The sequence below is a fragment of the Antedon mediterranea genome, chromosome 1 (genome assembly GCF_964355755.1).
Source record: "Antedon mediterranea chromosome 1, ecAntMedi1.1, whole genome shotgun sequence".
In the NCBI taxonomy this organism is placed as follows: Eukaryota; Metazoa; Echinodermata; class Crinoidea; order Comatulida; family Antedonidae; genus Antedon; species Antedon mediterranea.
Window position 1 is genome coordinate 12,643,706 of NC_092670.1, and position 21,147 is coordinate 12,664,852.

At 34.0% G+C, this 21,147-nt stretch overlaps 1 protein-coding gene across 3 annotated transcripts; it reads right to left on the minus strand.

The window, feature by feature from the left end:
* Window positions 1–17,901: 17,901 nt before the first annotated feature.
* LOC140056822 (coiled-coil domain-containing protein 43-like) lies at window positions 17,902–20,885 on the minus strand. 3 transcript variants are annotated; one of them, XM_072102321.1, is made up of 6 exons: window positions 20,707–20,885; window positions 20,215–20,305; window positions 19,998–20,021; window positions 19,622–19,760; window positions 19,158–19,195; window positions 17,902–18,718 (listed from the first exon to the last, which is right to left on the minus strand). In XM_072102321.1, exons 1-6 carry the CDS (start codon window positions 20,881–20,883, stop codon window positions 18,534–18,536), a joined length of 654 nt encoding a protein of 217 aa, XP_071958422.1. In that variant the 5' UTR covers window positions 20,884–20,885; the 3' UTR covers window positions 17,902–18,533. The 3 variants fall into 3 exon arrangements, with proteins under 3 accessions (XP_071958422.1, XP_071958415.1, XP_071958430.1); XM_072102314.1 differs by having other exon boundaries at window positions 17,902–18,724; XM_072102329.1 differs by lacking the exon at window positions 19,998–20,021 and having other exon boundaries at window positions 17,902–18,724.
* Between the last annotated feature and the right edge of the window lie 262 nt (window positions 20,886–21,147).

Sequence of the window (21,147 nt, forward strand, 5' to 3'; positions counted from 1 at the left end):
GCCTAAATAATATGCACGTACGTCACAAACAACAAATAAGGGCATATACAATGTAATCAGGCGTATAATATAATACAAAAAGTAATATAAAAACCTATCACTCCGTGTGGTCCATTTAATTTGGAAGTACAGGTAAGTGATATGAAACCCATACAAGATTTGTGCTAGTGTTTTATTCTGTTAATATATCCTATTTATAAAAACAGTGAATATTCATTGTCGTCTGGGCTTAATTAATATCAGTGAACCATGGATTGAAAATTCATAATTTTCTGGGGATTGGACATTAAACTCATTAATATTTCGACCAGTACGTGCCCGAATGGTCCTAAAGAACCCAACGTAATATAGACCAATCACAAGCGATGGATCGTGACAACTGTCGCTTGTGATTGGTCAAATTATTTTTGTCGCGCGTGTGTCCTGAAAAATCAACGCTTTCTAAACACTAAAAACAGCTATTTTTGATTGAAATAAAGTACCCCACATTTGATATAAATTCTTAGAACAGGTGGGCATATCATTCATTTATAACGTCATTATTTTAAATAGATTTTAGTTTTATTTCCTGAACTGAAGATAGTTTATAGTTTATTATTAAAGATGACTTTTATTAAACATTAAAAATGGCCACCAGTGAATGTACCCTTGAGAGACATATTCCAACATTGTCATATTTCAATAATTTTACCGAATTTCCGTCAGTTTTATTATAAGGTTGGATACACTGTTAAACTCGTAATAAAAGAACTATAGGTTTTCTTATGCGTTTCAAACCAGTTTTTACGGAAAAGTTAAAAACAGATCCTAAAATAATTTATCTTTTACATTAAAACGTAAATATATAAGTTAATGTCACAATTAGTTCTAAAGCCAAAAAAAGTATAGGAGCGATTCTAATCTTGAAAATAACTATATATTATATAAATTCCTCTTTGTGTAAAATGAATTTGGCAAACTTATCTAAAATGTTTATACATTATCTAAGGCATGGAGCATCCTCAAACCCTAATATCGGTACGACCTGGCCTTTTTTCAAACTCCCTAACAAGAGGCCTTTAAATCGAGTACACAGTTCAGAAGGATATCCGCCCATGTCTTTCCAATGTTCGTAAAAAAAGCGGCAAAGTCTTTATTGTGAAGAATTCTAATCCGATAAAAGTTTACAATCCATGTCTGACAAAGACCTGGGATTCAACACTTTTGGCGCAAAAACGAAACACAGACAGACTTCACGTTGGATTAACGTACTTACGATGTTTTAATGACCATTTCAATGATTAGTGACACGATTAACAAACGGATCAGTGTACTAACTGTAAATATTAGGTTGATTTAATTAGGACTTTGTATAGGCCTATTCTTATACTTACTGCTATACTCAGAGCTATACCTCATAAGAAAATGTCATTAAAAAAAACCTGTTTCTACAGGACAGTTAAAATACTCAAGACAAATTATTGATGATCGAACAACGCAATTCAAAGTGGGAAATCCACGGAAGTCATTTATAGATCGCCAATCCAGGGCAGCCATTGGTGGATGGCCCAGGGTAGTCATTAGTCGACAATCAGGGTCATTTATTAATAAATAATTTCCTAATAAGCGTTAACACCGCTGTTTATTATTTTTATTATTTATTTTAATGAAAAGGTTCATCTGGATCTTCTTAGTATTTTCTAAGATTTTCTTTTTTGATGAAACTATAAGTTTTTATTCAATTGATTTATTTTATTTTACGCATACATAACACACTACGAAATTATTTTCCTATGCAAATAAAATATTTTTTTTAATTAAAAATTAAACAACTATCGATCACTTCGTTTATTTTAAATTGGTAAAACCGTAAATATCAATTTACATGAGAGATGAGATGAGATGAGATTTACATACTTTGCACATGCTCAAAAACGTGATAAAAAAAATAAAATGAAAAATGTTTTTCTGTAATCCCGACTAGACGAACGGTTCAACTGGTACTGGTTCCGCCAGTTTCTAGGAAACTAGAACAAGGTCATGCACCCATCTTTTAACAGTTTGACCTTCCATTTTAATTTAACCTAAACCGTTTATATTGGTTAATATTATTCTTGCTCTGACCAATTAGATGATTTATTTCTCCACACCAGTGAAGAGTTGGCATGGCGTTGGATTGTTGTTGTCCTTTCTGTTGATCTTGGAAACATGGCAGTTTTCGTGTACTTACATATTTACAATCTCAAGGTCATTATACTGTACATTAAAATTAGTAATATACAAGATCATATAACATTAGTTTGAGTAATATAGTACAGGCTAATGTAACCTATCTATTTACATTTTAGAGCCACGTGTATTATTTCAACATAGAAATAAAAATAACATTTCTTTGAAACTTTTTGTATATTCCTACAACATAATTTGTTATGTTACCGTATACAACCATTTTTCCTTTATTTTTCTAAAGGAAAAATCCAACTTTCTCTTGTAGGCACTAACACCTTCTCAGTTCAAGATCCTTAGTAATTATTAACTGCTTGCATGATGATTGCTAAATCAGGGGAAATTGTATTGTATCATAATGAAATAATATCTATAACAAAATAATGTGTTTCAATTTCTCCCGAAGTATAGATACGATTTCTTCCTGAAGCTTCGTCTACACTTCCAAACTGCATTTGACAAAAAAAATATGATGTGACCCACCAATGGATACGATGACTTCATATCACTACCATATTTGGGCACATTACACTTTTTTGTCTAACTAGTTTGATAGTGTGGACAGAACGTGATGTGACCCACCAATGGATACGATGACTTCATATCACTACCATATTTGGGCACATTACACTTTTTTGTCTAACTAGTTTGATAGTGTGGACAGAACGTGATGTGACCCACCAATGAATACGATGACCTCATATCACTACCATATTTGGGCACATTATACTTTTGTTGTCAAACTAGTTTGATAGTGTGGACAGAGCGTGATGTGACCCACCAATGAATACGATGACCTCATATCACTACCATATTTGGGCACATTATACTTTTGTTGTCAAACTAGTTTGATAGTGTGGACAGAGCGTGATGTGACCCACCAATGAATACGATGACCTCATATCACTACCATATTTGGGCACATTATACTTTTGTTGTCAAACTAGTTTGATAGTGTAGACAGAGCGTAAGCAGATACAATTTCTCCCCAAGTCCCTCTAAGAAGAACATAAAATACTGATGCATAATATCACGATACAATATCGAACCTTTTCAACGTCTAGTAATCTACTGTCTTTTGAATGACAAATCAATAACTTCTGATAATGTTTACTTACATTGAAGGACACACAATCTTTGAATAAAAAGAAAACTACAGACATTTCATTAATGATGTATATTCGTGGGATAGGTGTAATTAAATTGTATTGATTTTTGTTACAAAACAGTTGATTTTCCCACCCGTCTGATGAACATTATCTCCCTTACATTTATTTGCTATCTTGTTTACCTTTCTTTAGTTATTTGCGTGTAGGCCTAGGCCAAAATTAGCTTATGATAGTAGAAACAGAATCTAGATTTTAGGCCTAAATAAACATGTATCGCAACATTATAAATAATGGCAATCATAATATATCATAATCCAACAATCAACACTTATTTTATGGTTGAATAAAACAAATTCAGAGGGAGAAGTTTGGAGAGAAGCGCGCGGATGATGCAACATTAAAATAATAGTATAAATCAGAGTTAGTATCCACTTTAGTCGACTAATTAATGAACTAACGCTACCAAGTTAATAATGGTAATCATAGTATAATCACAATTTGATTATTTTGGTTGAATAAAATAAATCGAGAGGGAGAGTTGGGAGGGAGTCATGTGGAGGATAGCCTACGACGTGATCAATATAAATAAGCAGCTTCAGTATTTCACAGTCATTTTTTTAAATATATTTATTTAGCTCTAATGACTTAATTAACATTCATGCAAAACAGAATTTAGAAATACAGTGTTGTCTTTTAATTTGTTTGGTTAACAATTCATCTACACACAACATTCTTGTATTATATAAAGTTTCTTAAATTTAAACAGAAATCTGTTCCAGTACGTTTAGTTATGATGGTACTACCGACATACCGTACTTTTACATACATAAATATTGACATTTTACGGGTAGGCCTATTATTCATGACATGCACACCCCATCAACTCTGAACTTCACTGGCATTCGAAGACCCCACCGTTGACCGTACCCTCGTCAGGGAACCCATTACTAAAGGACATAGCTGAGCGTGCGTGCGTAACGACACAAACTCCCGATGGATTCTGCCGTTACATTCATGTTGTATGCCTATGCAACAGATATTAGGCTATATTATCATACCTTAACGTTTAATAAATGTGTGTCTTTATTCCATAGCACCCTTAGAAAAAAAAAACCCCACAGGGGACATCATTTAAGGGACTCTTCTATTCAGGAGACGCTTTCCCCTGAAACGAACAAGGGGGAAAATGGAAACGGAAAACCCCTCCTATAATCAGTGGACACATTAGGCCCGTTCATACTTAGTTATTTAACCGGGTAAGTTTGTGACCACCCACCAAAGTTAGCGATATACTGTGCCCATGAAACCAACTTAACCGAGCAAATAATTAAGTCTGAACTGGTTCTTAATTGTTGTAAATGAATTTCATAAATTTGGCCGAGGAGCGCATGAGCCCGCGCCTGATCCACCAATTTTGAAAATAGGTACGTTACTACAACTTTACTTAGCATTTTTATCACATACTGTATATCTATCCCAAGGTCAATTTTGTGGCTTATTCCAAATTATGCGCCGTTAGAATGTAGCCTCCTTATCGATTTCACCAACAAATCGATTTCAAGAAGGGGACATTTTATAGAATCAAGGTTACGTATGAAATGTTAATGAGGCTTAAGAAGGAACCATTGTAACGCTCGAGATTAGTGTAGAAAATCTCTCAAAGAGTAAAACAACACTTACGATCGATTGGTTCAATGTAATCCGACAATAACATTGGATTTTCAGGTTACAACTAATAGTACTTGCTTGCTGAATAGTGTTGTTTTGTCTGCTGCTTGGTTAATTTTTTTAAATTTACAATATTTTGGGACCATAATGGAACTTAAAATATTTGTTTTTTGTTGTGTTTTTTTTATCCAATTTATTATAACAAGAAAGTCATTATAGTACTACTTTAAAGAATGATGATGCTTATTTGACGATGCGTAGGCCAATTTACACATACGAGCGGTAACGGTAAGCAGAAAACCGCGTAGCTTGTCCCACGTAGAATCTGTATCTATCCGAAGCGCGGAAACCGCCCGTCCGCTCAGCGTTGTGTGTAAAAATGGTCATAAGGAATAAAATAGATTCTATATTGTATTACCGTTGCCGCTCGTCTGTGTAAATTGGCCTTTAAACGGAGGTCCAAGTGACATAAGACTTCAGGGTGTACGCATTGCCACCTCTCCTCAGTGTCCATTTGAGCTTGAGGATCAACATTAATAAATTTAATATTTACATATACTAAACATATACATCTATGACAAGCAAGCAAGGACAAAAAGTGTATATTGTTATTATACAATTATAATTAAATACTGATTCAATATTGAATGAAAAATGATTTGACGAATCCAAAACACTCATACTGTACACAAAAAAAGTAAAAAGAATTGACCAAAAATTAATTATTATAGAGGGCTCTCTTCGAATGGAGATAGCAGAGGGGTTAACTAGATCGGGTCAAATCACACTCCAAGAAACACGAATATCTATCTGGTACAATTATGATTTAATTAACACCATAATGACAAAAATAAAGATAACAATTTACTTATCCAAGACTGTTTTTAATTTATAATTCACAAATGGTTTATAGGGGCGTTATCATTGAGTAGGCCTAATTATTAGGTTATATGGGACGTCCCATGAGACTTTTCTTAATGGTAGCCGTAATTTTATAAGTTTGTACAACTTCGAAGAAGACGTGTTGAACACCAGGTCGTAATAATAATGTAGACCTCTGATGGAACGTGTCAATATCTATGATAGTCAACCTACATAAAGTTATACATAGTTAAATGTCATAGCTGTTGTCCAAACTAATAAATCAAATGATTTTAAATTCTTTGAACCGTAGCTAACCTGGCAAAAGTAGGTTACAGAAGGGACGCAACCAAGATCCCGCCTGGCAGATGGTCTAGACAAGCGCAGGTAGATTTGTGTAGCCTTCCTTAATTTTAGGGCTAAAGTAGACCTACATGAAAATGATTTCTCACCATCTATAATTATCACATTAATAGAATATTTCACGACATATCGTTACAGATTTGGCATCTAATAAATATCAATAAGACGAGATGTATTTTAACGAGCGATGGTGTGTGTTACTGTGTTAAAGGTAGCGGCATGAACACGCTCGAGTGTGTTGATGTATTAAGTAATACGGGCGATTAGTTGGGGAACATTAAACTTGGGAAAGTCCTTCCGAAGTCAATATAGACGCTCACTATGTTGATGTATTCAGTAATAGGGTCGATTAGGAGAACATTAAACTTTAGAATGAAAGTCCTTTCAAAGTCGATACAGACGCTCACTATGTTGATGTATTCAGTAATATTAGGGAACATTAAACTTGGGAAAGTCCTTTGGAAGTTAATATAGACGCTCACTATGTTGATGTATTCAGTAATAGGGTCGATTAGGAGAACATTAAACGAAAGAAGGAAAGTCCTTTCAAAGTTAATATAGACGCTCACTATGTTGATGTGTTCAGTAATAGCGTCAATTAGGAGAACATTAAACGAAAGAAGGAAAGTTCTTTCAAAGTTAATATAGACATTAATAGCACATTATGTTAGTTTCTTTGTTTCCATGACAATACAGCAATTCCTATTAACCTTAACAGTGATAACACGTAGGCCTACCCGTAATAACCGTATAAAATGTAGTAACAAAAAAGTAAGTACTGTAAAAGAAACTAGTATGTTATGACGTTCCAGAACCAGGTGTTTTTTTGTTATGGAACGCCAAACTATCATTTATTCGGAAAATAGAGATCCAGGTATCTTTTAACGAAGATATCTGTCCTCTTTTGTTTCTGAATGTTAAATTAAACATCAATTTTATAACTGAATTTCAATATAAAAGTGGGGCAAGACCGACAAAAAGAGGAGAGGAAAATCAGCAAATGATCAAGAAGATGTTCGAATAGGTATAAGGCATACTGATCAAACTTGCTTAAGGTATAAGTTCCAGGCACCTGCTGTTCGTCATGTCCACTATTACTTATATCTGACACTAATATTTATGTAAAGCCATAGTAAACCAAGAGCAGTGTATAGAAACAGACACTAACAAATTATCCAATTCGGTGTTAGATTCTGGATCCAAAGCCCCAAAACGTTTGTTTAACAGACATAAACTAAGTGCCTCCATAGTTAGTCTTACACGCAGTGCTGACTTCTTCTTTAGACTCAGAGTACAAATAAACAATTGTATTAGATGGAAGACTTCAGTCTTAGGTGTGGATGTCACGCAAACGATCTCGTTACAATCTCGTTACAAACACGCTTTGTAACGCGTGTGTTCTTCATTTTAATCGATGTACTTTTAAACACCGCCCTATAAAATAATGGCATTCGATGGCATGCATTGTTTTATCGCAGCGTGCTTGAATGACTTTCCAACATTCACGACCCGGTTAATATATCGAATGTTACTACAGTATTAAGTCGATTCTCGGTCTGTATCTGTAATTTAAAATAAATGTAATAAAAAATACACATTGGCTAAATATGATACACATGTATATCACATATGACGCCTGTATCATAGCCGGGAGCATAGCACAACATTAATCATAACACAATACAGGCATATGTGATGCATATGTGACACTGCATTATAGCATTTTTGACATGATACTGTACATTATAATGCGATTATTATTGTGGAGATTAGTACAATAAAAAATTCACCGATTTACCACCCGAGGCACCGTAACGAATCTACGTAGGCAAAATGTGATTTTTTCGACGATTGGAACAAAACATAAGAATTTATGATGACGTCATGACGGATCTGGCGGGGTATTCAAGGCAATATGAACATCAGACCACCGCGAAGAGAATGTTTCCTTTTCAGTATATTACCGTATTTATATTCTTTTATATTTGTTACTAATTTTCAAAAAAAAACATTACAATACCGACTTGACTGTATAAAAAAGATTTAGATTTAAATATATTAAACATTCCAATAGTCAATATTCAAAAGAAATTATTTTTGTTTTTTAACTAATAAGCAGAGAACCTAACCACTACAAGTTTTTGTTTAGAAACATCTCAAATTCAAATATATGTGTGTAGAGGCTACGTAAATTGACCAATAAGCGACAGTTGGTATTATAACCAACGCGTCGTCGTGATTGGTCAATACTGCGTTAGCCTTACGGCCTTTTGCTTTGGGTTTAAGTGCGAACCAAGCCTAAGATTTAAAAGAGAAAAATAAAGTGAGGTTATAGGTCAAATGAAACGGAAGTGACGTTTGTTTTTAGTCTCTTTAGTATTAATTAACATGGAGAAATATTATTTCTCCATGGTATTAATATCGATCGACACTTTGCGCTCAAAACTTTTGAGACACCAGAGGGCGGTCAACCATGAAACTACACTACTCTCGGGACTAAATTGTATCTTCAACTATAGTAAGGAGGAGTATAAGAAGGAGTTTATACTTTCTTTCAATTTGATTTACAGTAAATAATTTTTCACAAAGCAAATTTATCAAATCAATAAAACTGAAATCTAAATTTATATCAGTTTAGTTTAAATGTAAAAAAAAACCCATTTTTATTATTATTTTTTATGGCGTTCTCCCTTTTTAGGCCTATAAATTATAAATTCTACTTTTCTTTAAAATAATTTTTGAATTAAATAATTATATTAAGGACAAAATATGGATAAGACAATCGTTTCGTAAAAATAATTATTTATTTGATTTATAATATTCGTTTTCCAGTTCAGTTCAAATGTTTCTATCAATTTGGAAGACTTGTTGTGGGTTTGACTCCAAATGAACTTCCCTGAGAAAGAACAAGGCAGCGCATTTTTATTGATGTTGTCCCTAAATAATGATGTTAAGAAAAAATGATAGATCCCTGTTTACCGGTTTGTCTCTTTCTGGGGAAAATTGGCTCCGTTCGTCGGTCTTCTCTTTCGAGGGGAAGAAGTGTAAGGCCAATTTTTACAGTTATAATGTTATATTCTTATGGCCATCAAAACGCGGAGTGGACGGCCGGTTTCCGATCAGGATAGATACAGATTCTGTGCGGGACAAGCTACGCGGTTTTGCCGCTTACCGCCGTTACTGCTCGTCTGTATAAATTGGCCTTAAGTTTAATATTCCCAGCGCTAACTTTAAATACAACACTGTATCACAGAAACATTCAGTAAACAGTATCTCATGTGGCACCTGTGTTCCTAACTGGAAAAGAAATTTAGATACAGAACCGAGAATCGAGTGAGTTTGAAGCTGGTTTTGCAATTTTGTAAGTACTGAATTTCAAAATTTATACTTGATGCACAAAACTGTTTTATCACAATTTTTACTTTGTTATCATCCGGATTCTGTTTACAGAACATTTTAATTTATCACGTCAGATGATCTTTTATTATAATGTCCTCACACATAATATAACATTAATTCGTTTGATACGTCACTGCTATAATAAATAACACTGACATGAAGTCAAGTTCATGGCAATAATGATGCACTTCTGTATGCCTCTTGGACTCCCTGGACGGTAATCTAGCCTGGGAGCTACCCCCACCAGACTGTACGGTTCACAGAGGCGTGGCACCCACACGGATTTGCCAATCATCTCCGGTTACTTTATAGTACGTGATTGTTGGTAAATTATTCTAAGCGATGACTCAACACAATTTTAATAGCCTAAAGCCAGTTTGTAGGCCTACAATGCCGAGCGCTGCTCTGCGTTTGCGCAATAGTTTGAGGGGTAAGAAGTCACATCATTTGCGACAAGGTGACGCGTTTATCCGTCAGCGACGCTACGAAGTGACACTAACGATGGATAAATAGCACATTAATTTATGCTATAGCATACGCCACCAAACACTACGATACGCATGTGGATGAAATGGATTTTGTTTTTTCACTAATGTTTATCCTATATTTACACTCCTTAAGATTAAACTACACATTTTAATAGCTCAATTTTCTAGCTTTCGTCTTTACATTTAAAGTAAATATCTAAGTGACAATTTCATTATTCTGAAATTTAAGTTGTGCTAATAGGGGTTTTTTAATTAAGTAGTACTGTACTTAATCGCGTTTTTTCATAAAAACGTCATGTGTCGTCAACGCCGATAAATTGGGGACGCCAGGAATCTTTCAAATCTATGGAACGGCGTTCCATACAAATCAGAAATGATGTTGAAATAATGTGACGTTCATATTTCCATAATTTGTTTGCGAAATTTGAATTTTTCCGATTGAATTACAATTCATAAAAGCATTTTATATTAGGTGCACATGCGCGAAATTATCCCACATACATCGTAATTTACATATATGCGCGCGCAGCTCTAGATCGTGCAGACATAGGAATGTACGTGAAAAGCGTGCATGGTGAGGAGATTTAGGCTGTACATGCAACCAACATGCAAGTGTGTTTGTATACAAATAAAAAAAAACACAAAAACTAGGTCAAAGTACGTAATTATTTGAACCATTAAAATCACACCAGAACAAACGTGATTCTGTAATGTTCCCCCACGAAATTATAAACAACATTTCAAACAATCAAGAAAAACATCTGTTTTATGAAAAATATTTTCACCACATAGTCGAGATGTACATATTTGATCTTTGGAGTCAACTGTTTTCTCTTTGAAATAATTAAATTATGATTAAGGTGTTAACGCTATTTACACGTTATAAACGGGTTATGGAGCTATAACATCCGTGACTTCCAATCTATATTGAAAGGTTCAAGAAAAATGATGCCAAGCTTTGAAATTGACAAACACCGCACATGGAACAAAATCAATAAACACACCATCTTGCTGACATACATTTGAATGTAGGCCCTACGTCTTCGTTTCTACTACATAACACCACTTTAAAAACATCTAAATACACTCGACGCTAATTCGTTTATTTTGCTTCTTAACCAACGTCTTTTTTAAATGATTTTTTTCAATACATTTATACACATAATTGCGTATTGGTAGGCGCTAATCACAGTATCATTAGTCAAATGCCTAAACAGGATTCGAACCCAATCAAGTCTTTCAACGCGCCCTTAACCACAAGGTAAACAGGTGTGCACGATTCTAGTGTAAATAAGTGATCGAGAATGTCCGAAAAGTTCCAATAAAAACACGATAACGTACCTCATAATATAATGTAGACCTATTTTTCTTCTCACATGGCCTATACAATTGTACATTATGCTCAGAAAAGGTAGTTTTTAGAACGCATTTTTACCACGTTTTAAAAAATAAATTTTAAGTTTTTTGGTTAAAAACACGTGTTTATTACTAACCGTTTGAAACACGTGTTTCCGAAGAGAATTCCTTCTCGTTATATTGTATAGGTGTAATAAATCCTAAAACACTAACAATTAACTACGGCAGAAAGGTTGAACATGAATTTCGCAGGCCACCTAAATATTACCGTATAAGTAACGTTTGGATCAAGAGAGGTGACATAATAGATAGGGGGCTAATAATCGTTTCATAATTACTGGTTTTAGAAACGAGTTTGTTTTGGGGGTTTTTCGATACAAACTTGCTAATCCACTACACTGTTTACGAACTCCTCGCAGGCTAATGTTTAGAGTGTGTAAAGTTAAACTAAAATGTTCAATATCAATCACTCAAATCTTTCAACTGTTCAATAAATTCAATAAATATGACAGTTACATTTGTTTAGCAAAAAATATTCACCTTGTGTTATTAACATGATATACACCGGGGGAAAACTGGTTGTTTCAACTTCACACGTTGTTGAAACTTCGTGTTCACACGTTGTTGCAAGTTCGCGTTCACACTTTGTTTCAATTTTGCGTTCACACGTTGTTGCAGCTTCACATTCACACGTTTCGCGTTCACACATTCACACGTTGTTGCAACTTCGCGTTCACACTTTGTTTCAATTTTGCGTTTACATGTTGTTGCAACTTCACGTTCACACGTTGTTGAAACTTCGTGTTCACACGTTGTTTCAGCTTCACATTCAAACGTTGTTGAAACTTCGCGTTCACATGTTGTTGCAACTTCGCGTACACACGATGTTGTTGCAACCTCGCGTTCACACGTTGTTGCAACTTCGCGTACACACGTTGTTGTTGCAACTTCGCGTTCACACGTTGTTGCTATTAAGTCCAAAGGTCATTCTGTGTACTCTATGTTTCTAAGCGTACGCAGAATGACGTTTCGACTCGACAGTTGCGTAGTTGCTGGCGTTGCGAAGAAGAGTGCGGCTGTTTGTGTCGGAAATATAACTACTCTCTCTCTCTTACTGGCAAACACTTTTATCTTGTTTCTGCAATTCTTAAAACAAACCTATATAGTATATATTATCGTTCGGTTCCGTGATCGGTTTGAGATAACTTAAAAACCAACTTTATAAAGTCAAGCCTTTGACAAAAACGGGAAGTGCATAGTAGTTTCCCAGGCTTTCACTCACTGTACTCAATTATTAAGTTAGCTTAAAGAGTACTGTGGGAATGCTGCTAATATTAAACAATTAAATTAATGGCGGACCCAATATATTCCCAAAATAGGAATAAATTCAAACATTGTCGTTCTACAAATAGTATTAAAATTGTACAAGTCACATTATTTATTTATTTATTGACCATTGATATTTTGATAGAGAACATCAAAAAGTTTGGTGTCAAAGGACCAAGATAGATGGAGGAGAGTCGGAGGAATTGACATTAAACTGTGGTATGATGAAATAAACAAATCAATTTCAACTGACAAGCTTTAACAAATAACACTTGTAACTGTTTCTTTATGAGAAACATAAGAAGACCAATGGCCGATTAAACTTGAGCTTTAAGCTTGGTTCCCATTAGTGGACGCAACGCAAGGGTTTACGCGCAACACAAATGAATTAGCCAATTACGAAAGCGTGGTTCATTCATTCATTCTTTATTTAGCCTTCAAAATCGAAATACATTTATACATAGGTAACAAAATCAAGACACATGGAAATCTAAGGAGGCAAGGATAAGAGACGCAACGCAATGACTTACGCAAGCGAGTTGACCAATGAGCCACTGTTCGACATCGCTTTTGATTGGTCAAACCTTTTCGTCACGTCCTTGCGTTGCGTCGCTAGTGGGAACCAAGCTTTACGTTGTTGCGCCTACGTCCTTGCGTTGCGTCCTAGTAAGATCCAAGTTTATAAACGTATGTAACCTATTATAACGTTGGTTTTTAATTGTCCTTATGTTAGACAAACGATGGACTAGTTTGAGCATATAAAATAGAAACGAGGTACAGAAATTAATCTCTATAATATTTATACAATAATTATATTTATTTGCTTTTCTATTTTTTGGGCCCTACTACTGTATGTTAAATTCATTAGGATATTGGTTCAAGTAGTACAAGTTCAAATATGTTTCGTCATTAATTACTGTAGTTACTTATTCAATAAAGTTAAATTTTCTAATTTTGTATATCTTATAGTTATACGAAACTAAAAAAAAAATAATTCATAAATATTTCCGGTGTTGGGGCGGAGGTGAAACTCGACTCTAATCAAAGGGCAAACAAACGCCATTGGGCTTGTACGTACGTGTCATTTTTTTTAAACTGCAAATTTGTAAAATTTTGTATAATTCAATTTTTTCCAACAGTTATTAATATTATCGGATCCAAATAATTTAAATTTATACTTTTTCCATCCATTGTAGTCTGACTTTTGTTCTTGAGTGTCTGACTTTAATTTTAAAATGTCAATTCAACTAACGATTTAACTTTAAAAAAAAATAAGGAAAACTCACATTCTTTTGTCGGTCAAGGATTTCCCAAAAAAAGCAGTAAAAACTGGAAAAAAAATTGGTAAAATATTGCCTTTGACAGCAACCTGCAGACATCTAATTATTCTCTATGGTTTCATATGATAGTTAAAATCACTCCAACGCAGAGAATAAATGTGTTTTTAGGAAGCACGTTCAGTTTAGGCTAATGGTGTGATGTTATGTTTACTCAGACGACAAGCGAGAATCTTTTATGAACTCAAAATGAACATTTTCGAATCATACTATTTTGTCTTTTTTTGGATGGGAGGGGATGGGTAGGGGAGGACCTTTTCTTCAAGAGATAAAGTAAAATCTGGGAAGAGTGTAATTAACGGTCATCTTCATAACCTATTGATGGTTTGTAAAGTAATGCAACAGCAACGCAACGACAAAGCCATGGCGCGCCTTGCGTAGCTTACGTCTTGCGTGTGAACTAGACAGTGGCGTAACGCAAGTAAGATGACCAATCACAAGCGAAAGTTCGGAGAATTCTTCGCTTTTCAATTGGTCAAATTACTTAGAGGGGAGGGGTAACGTTCTTTTCGCCTCCAAGTGGAAACCAAACTTGATAAATAGGCCTACCGTAAGCTCAGATATTACAACATTTATTTATTTATATGGATTTACACCTTTAGATCGGTGACATACTCATAACACAAAAGTGCATCCTTCAAAATAACAATATAAAATATAACATATAAAATACTAAAGAGAAAAAAAAATTTAAAAAAAAGAAAGATCTTTCATATGTTTTCTTGTGCATGGAAAATAAATGTCATTAAATTGAAAACACATCACACTAGCATAAACAGGCCAGTTAGAATTAAAGTACATACGAATTTCAGTGAAAATCAAATAAAATTGGGACGGCGGTCGCGCGCGAATCAATGGAATCAATGCGTCATTTGGCTACCTGTCTAAGGCATACTGTACTTCAGTATTTTGATTTGAATTCATTTTTGTACTATCAAAATCTCCCATGAGGTTGATACAGGTACTCTGTGGGGGTAAACCAATTATTATGTTAAGATCAAAAGCGTTTATTTATTACATGACGTACGATGAAAACAATCATAAAGCATTGTCAGAAGATAAAATTAATAGTTTTGAGGTAGAAGTTGAAATCATTATTCCAACAATGGAGTAGAATAAAACAACCAGGATATAACGTACTTTTATTATATGCCTCTTTCATCAAAACATTGTGTTTTGCGGTTCAAACTGTCATAAAAATAATAGAAAATCGAAATCAATAAATTGTGAAACACAACATAAAAGACTCCTGGGTTGGTTCAAAACTAATCAGACGACATTTGAGATTAAATATTGTCAAATTGTTAACATAATTATGATAGTTTTAAATTGATCAATTTTAAAATAAGATACCGAGATAAATATGCATTTAATATTAAATATTATATAATATAACAATAATATTTTCACAAGTCCAATCAAATGACGTCATGATTAGTAAGAGCAATAATATCGTAACAATATGAAACAATGATTTTATTGTTCTTATTGATCATGACGTCATTTGAAAAAAATAATATTATAATTTTAGCAGCATAAATGGTTTTCAATAACAGTTAGCCTAATACTTTAATAAAAGCGTAATTTATATTGTTGTAAAGATTAAATTGTGTAAGATTGTCCAAAATGAATATTATGCAATTTTTATTTACTTTTCTTCGGCCACACTACCGATACGAAAGTTGTAAATAATATAAAATGTCGTTAAAAATTAAATGAAAAATATCTAAATTGACTGATAATAGGCCTAAAGCCAATTTCATTGCATCAATATATTATCTTCTATTTTGTATGCGAAGAACAAAACAATAATATTACATTGCAACCATACATACATAAACAATTTTAATAACAAACAATTTCTTTTTCCAAGAAATATCAATTATATGAAATAACCCCAACGACACTGAAGGACAAATACTGCTTGCATTGGTGGTTTTAAAGTTCAACTTAATAATATTACCTAAACGTTATGGCAATAGACTCTACTTGACAGGAGGCATTATAATAACATAATGATGATAATGATATGAAACCATCTACCTTGAAACATTAGACACTCATGCATTAATTGTTCACTTGTTTTGATCCTTAATTTGATTCTTAATTTCCCCTTTGACCGTTCCAACTTCCATAAGCAATATTGGAATGGCGCTATTGAATACAAAACAAATTTGACTAAGTAAAGATAGGCCTACAGCGGAACCAACCCCCCTCTTGTTGGACACGCCTGTTCATTTAACACCCCTATAGATATTAAGGGTGAACATTACCATGATACACCAACGAGGGCAATACTTTCTAACACTACGACCAATTCTACAGAGGACCTTCTATTAAGGGAACACAGTGTAAGTAAATTCTATAGATACATTTTGTGACGGCAGTCTTCCACATTGATATGTGACAACTAACAGAATTGAAACGAGTTTTCCCTAAATTTAAAAAGAATGTAGGCCTAAAAAAAGACAATCTGATGATACTTCACCTAACCTAAAAAAAGGCATCGAATTTATTTTTTTTTCTTATAATAAAACTTTCTTGGGATTTTTCGCACATAAAGTGTCAAATACTATAATGAGCTGTCTGCCAAGATTTACGCGGGCTTCTAGTACGATTACATTGTACGGTAATTCTAAAGCGTTGGGGGGATAAAACCGTAAAGGAAGAGTACAAACCGGACGGCTAGGCTAACCTGTTTTAAATTAAAGCAAGCGCGGGGGTTAGGTACTTAGGGAAAACACCGAACAACAATGGTCCAAATATTCTTTTGATTGATACGGACATTTAGTACTACAAACATAACACAGTGTGTATTTATTATCTAATTGGGCACTTATCACTATAAAGAAATCATATTGAATTGAATATAGTCATAATATATACATTTGGCAAGTTTCTTGCCAGCGGCTTTAGTGCGGTATCACGCAACTCACCACCTGTTCGACGTACCCTTTCATTTCCTTCTACGACACTGACATTCGCCAAGCTATTGTGTGTCCACACCGGTACAGTATTACATAAAGTAGTACTACACACTACATTGACATACATTATTGCAATGTCACCAACATCCGCATAAACCATTAGAATTTTGATCGTATTGTGTGCGAACATGTTGACTTTTACCGCTACGACGGATTACCGTACGGATTGCGTAAAGCTTGGTTCTCACTAGGACGTACCACAAGGACGTAAACGCAACACAAGCTAGTTGACCAATGACAGACTACATTTAATGTTCTACGGTATGTAGTAAAATTACTTGCGTTGTTGCGTTTACGTTCGGTACGGTTGCGTTTACGTTCGGTACGGTTGCGTTTACGTTCGGTACGGTTGCGTACTAGTGGAAAAACGCGGAGTCTACACATGTAAATGGTATACAAATAGGTCTATCGCCCATTATTACAAGTAACGCTAATCTATTTACGTATTGTATTTTTTCCTTTCGTACACTTTGTTTTATTCCATTTACGTCATGAATGTTACCACATTCACTTCGATTTTCAACAATTCAGGGACAGTTTTTAATTAAGCGCAATAGGAATTACACATTATTATATTATTATTATTATTATACACATTTATCATCCAAAAATGAACACAAATAAAAAATATACTCTCGAACCCGTGACTTCATTTCATACTATAACACCACGTTTACACTTCGATTGAGATGGAGTTTAAATAAGTAGCAAACTGAAAGTGTATGTACAATAGAGGGCTCACTTCTAAATTTTACAATTTTCTTCAACTGAACGATGAAACACACACGCACACAAACTCATGTTAAGTCTGCAAATTTATTTTAAGATACAATAAACAAAAACAATTCAGCATTTATTTAATGTGTACCATACTTAAAATGGCTGGTTCATCAGAGAAATATTTCCACAATTTCTAATTGCCAACCATAAGCATTTTTAAAAATGCATAGTACATGGCAAAAAATAGGCTTACAAGCTGAAAGAAAACTGGTTGAGCAAGTGCTTCCAGCTGTTATAAAATAAATTATTAATTTCTAAAACAGCACACATATGCAAGTGGTATAATAATTGATCATCTATACACAGGATCCCAATATTTTAACTATGGGACGTTTATCATTGTACAGTATAACAACATGTTCTTCTTAATTGTATATTTAGTCATAAAGTAGAACACCAACTTGGTGCCAATATGGTTCAATTTAGGGTATTATTTCTTGCAGCAATTTTGTAATTGATATGTTAATTACATTTTAAAATAACATAGCATAGTTTTCATTCACATCTACAGGGTACAGGTTAGAGCACTCTTCCCACTCCTCCGCCTACCATAAATAAATACTGCCAATCAAATACCATTACTATCTTGGTTTTCAGATGGCCCCCATTTCATCTAATTTGGTTAAATAAATTGGTCATAAACATTAGCAAATGCTACCGATGTTTTTCTTGTTTTTGTGTACGTTTCTTTTCTTTTTCTTTACGATCTAAGGCCGCTTGTTTTTGTTTTTCTTGTTGTAAACGATTCTGTTCTTTACGCTGTTCGTGTTGGCTCTTATCTTTCTCTCGTTGCTCTCGCTGACGCTTCGCTACGTCTTCTGCGTTCCTGTTTTTAAAACCTGCGACTATTCATAGTTGAGGAAAAGTATCAACATTAAATTTTAAAATCTAAAAGTGTAGTTTTTAATTAAGATCTGCTTCAGTAGTTACAGACCAAATGAATGGTAATAGTTTCAATTGCCATTGACTTATGTCAACTTTTTAGTTTTGTTTATTATATTTTGTTTATAGGTTTCTTGTTTATTTTGTTATTCTTTACTATGGATGCACTTTCCTCTTGTTCGAGTGCCAATGTTACAAAAGTGTAAACTCCAAATAAATTATTATTACCGGTATTAAAATAAAATGAAGCATTATTGGCCTATTTGATTGTGTAATTTTGTGCTCAATAAAAAATCTGTTATTTCATTGGAATATTAATTAGTTAATTAGTATTAATTACTCAAGATTAATGTTAAAAATAACTTAAATACTATGTTCAGGGTTTATAAAGGATACCATCATCGTTGCCATCCTGGTCTTCTTCATCCTCTTCAGTAAACTTTGGGTTAAGGTAAACAAATAAACAAAATCGTTTGCAATAAACCTATGTTCAATTATTAACTCCAGGTGAGGCGGGCTTATACCCACATTTAGTATCGCAATATAGATTCTCTGTATTGTATCACATATCATAGGCAAATTCTGTCTTATATTTATCACATGTGATGCCTGTATTATGTGAGGGATGTGATAGAGGTGTCGCATGTTATACATAACAGTGTATCACAAAATTTGTGGTGATGTATAACTTATAAATATATATAAAGTACAGATAATCTGCTATATAATTCAGTTAGTCACACCAAATCTACCGATAAACCAGATAATTTCACATTATTAAGTGACCAACAGTTTAATGTTCCATCTGAAGGACAAACTAAATTTTGTAAAATATGAATGAAATGAAGATAAAAGGATATTTGTCAGATATTTCAGCATATTGTGCTAATAGCCGTTGCTTTTCTGCAGTTGATTGGTTGCTAGCAACTTCTTTTTTCAGAACTGTAGTAGCATGTTTTTCCATTATAGAAGCCATCTTAGATTCTGAACTTTCCGAAGCTGGAAGAATAAAAAAAATGTATTCTCTTAATATGAAAGATTTCACAGTTGTGCAGATTTTATGTGCCTTTTTTTCGAAAACATTAAAGTACAAAGGTAAAGTTAGGCCTATGACTATGCACACGCACAGCCTTAACCAACCAGGCAGTTTTTATTATAACTTCTTTCATTCAATTGGGCCTAGGCCTAGCGTTATTATTCACCTCTATTAGACCACCGATTACCCCATTAACTGACCTGGAAAAAATACACTTGTGATGTCTAGCAGCAGTGACCAAAAGGTGATAAAAAAAAACAGTACAGACAATTAGATTAAAAAATAATACAAGAATAAGTATTATTATTATATATTAATATTAAATTAAAAATGACATGCGAATAAAAACATGTTTTAAACTTCACGGTCCAGTAAACAAATCAGGGATTTTCCCAAAATTTACTGTACTAAACTTACAATTGCCATTGTCAATTCCTGGTGTTGCTTGTTCAGTTTCATGCCATTTTGTTATTATTTCTTTACAAGTTGATTCTACAACCTCTTCCTCCTGTAAAATATTTTAAAAAGTAATGCCTATGTTGATGGTTGCAAAGATGATAGTTTACAGTAGTAGTAGCAGTTGAGTAGCTAGGTGATATTAATAATAATTAATTAATATAAATGTACTAATTGTATGTATCTAGCTAGTGTAGGCTAGCCTAGTTACTTAGTAGGTCTAATTTTTTAGCTAGAAATAATAATGACTAGGCTAAATGATAGAATTAATTCTACATTCCCTAAATAGGAGCATTGGTTCGCCCTCTATAGCCTAGCTAGGCCCAAGTCTTTCGGTGGTTTTTATTGACAACACACGGCCGGCCGGCCGCAACCAAAGCAGGCACCACTTTTAACTTCCTTCTCATTCATTCATTCATTCAATAAAATTGGGCTAGGCCTAGCGATATTTACCTCTGTTACACCACCGATTACCCCATATAATGCTTCTGATTTGTCTTCATCCGATATATCTTCTGTTTCCAAAATGCCTGTAATATAGCTACCGAAAACCTCATGGTCTATACTCAACTGTTCGAGTCTTTTGATGAGCCACGACCCGAAGTCAGGCTCACATGTCGCATTCGCCATGTTGATCATGACCAAATATGGACATTTAATATTGCCAGGGAAATATACAGGTACATAATTGGGTACCCAAACTTGGTTCTAAATTTATGAAAGGCAATCGTCGCCAAAAAGGCACAAGTTAGAAGGATAACTATATTAATCGATTTCACGAACGAAGCGCATTACGTAATATAAATCATCACTTGATATTGTCATCACCTCTAATCTTCTCTATATCAATCATTCAGTTGTTCTTACTATGTTTGATAGCAAAAGTTTGATATA

Bases quoted from the DNA above. Each gene is read 5' to 3' on its own strand.
- LOC140056822 (XM_072102314.1), bottom strand. From the start codon at position 20,883: ATGGCGAATGCGACATGTGAGCCTGACTTCGGGTCGTGGCTCATCAAA. The intron at 20,306-20,706 runs GTAAATATCGCT...AATATTTTACAG, and splicing joins TAATCGGTGGTGTAACAGAG to GAGGAAGAGGTTGTAGAATC. The intron at 20,022-20,214 runs GTAAGTTTAGTA...CACTGCTGCTAG, and splicing joins AGGAATTGACAATGGCAATT to ACATCACAAGTGTATTTTTT.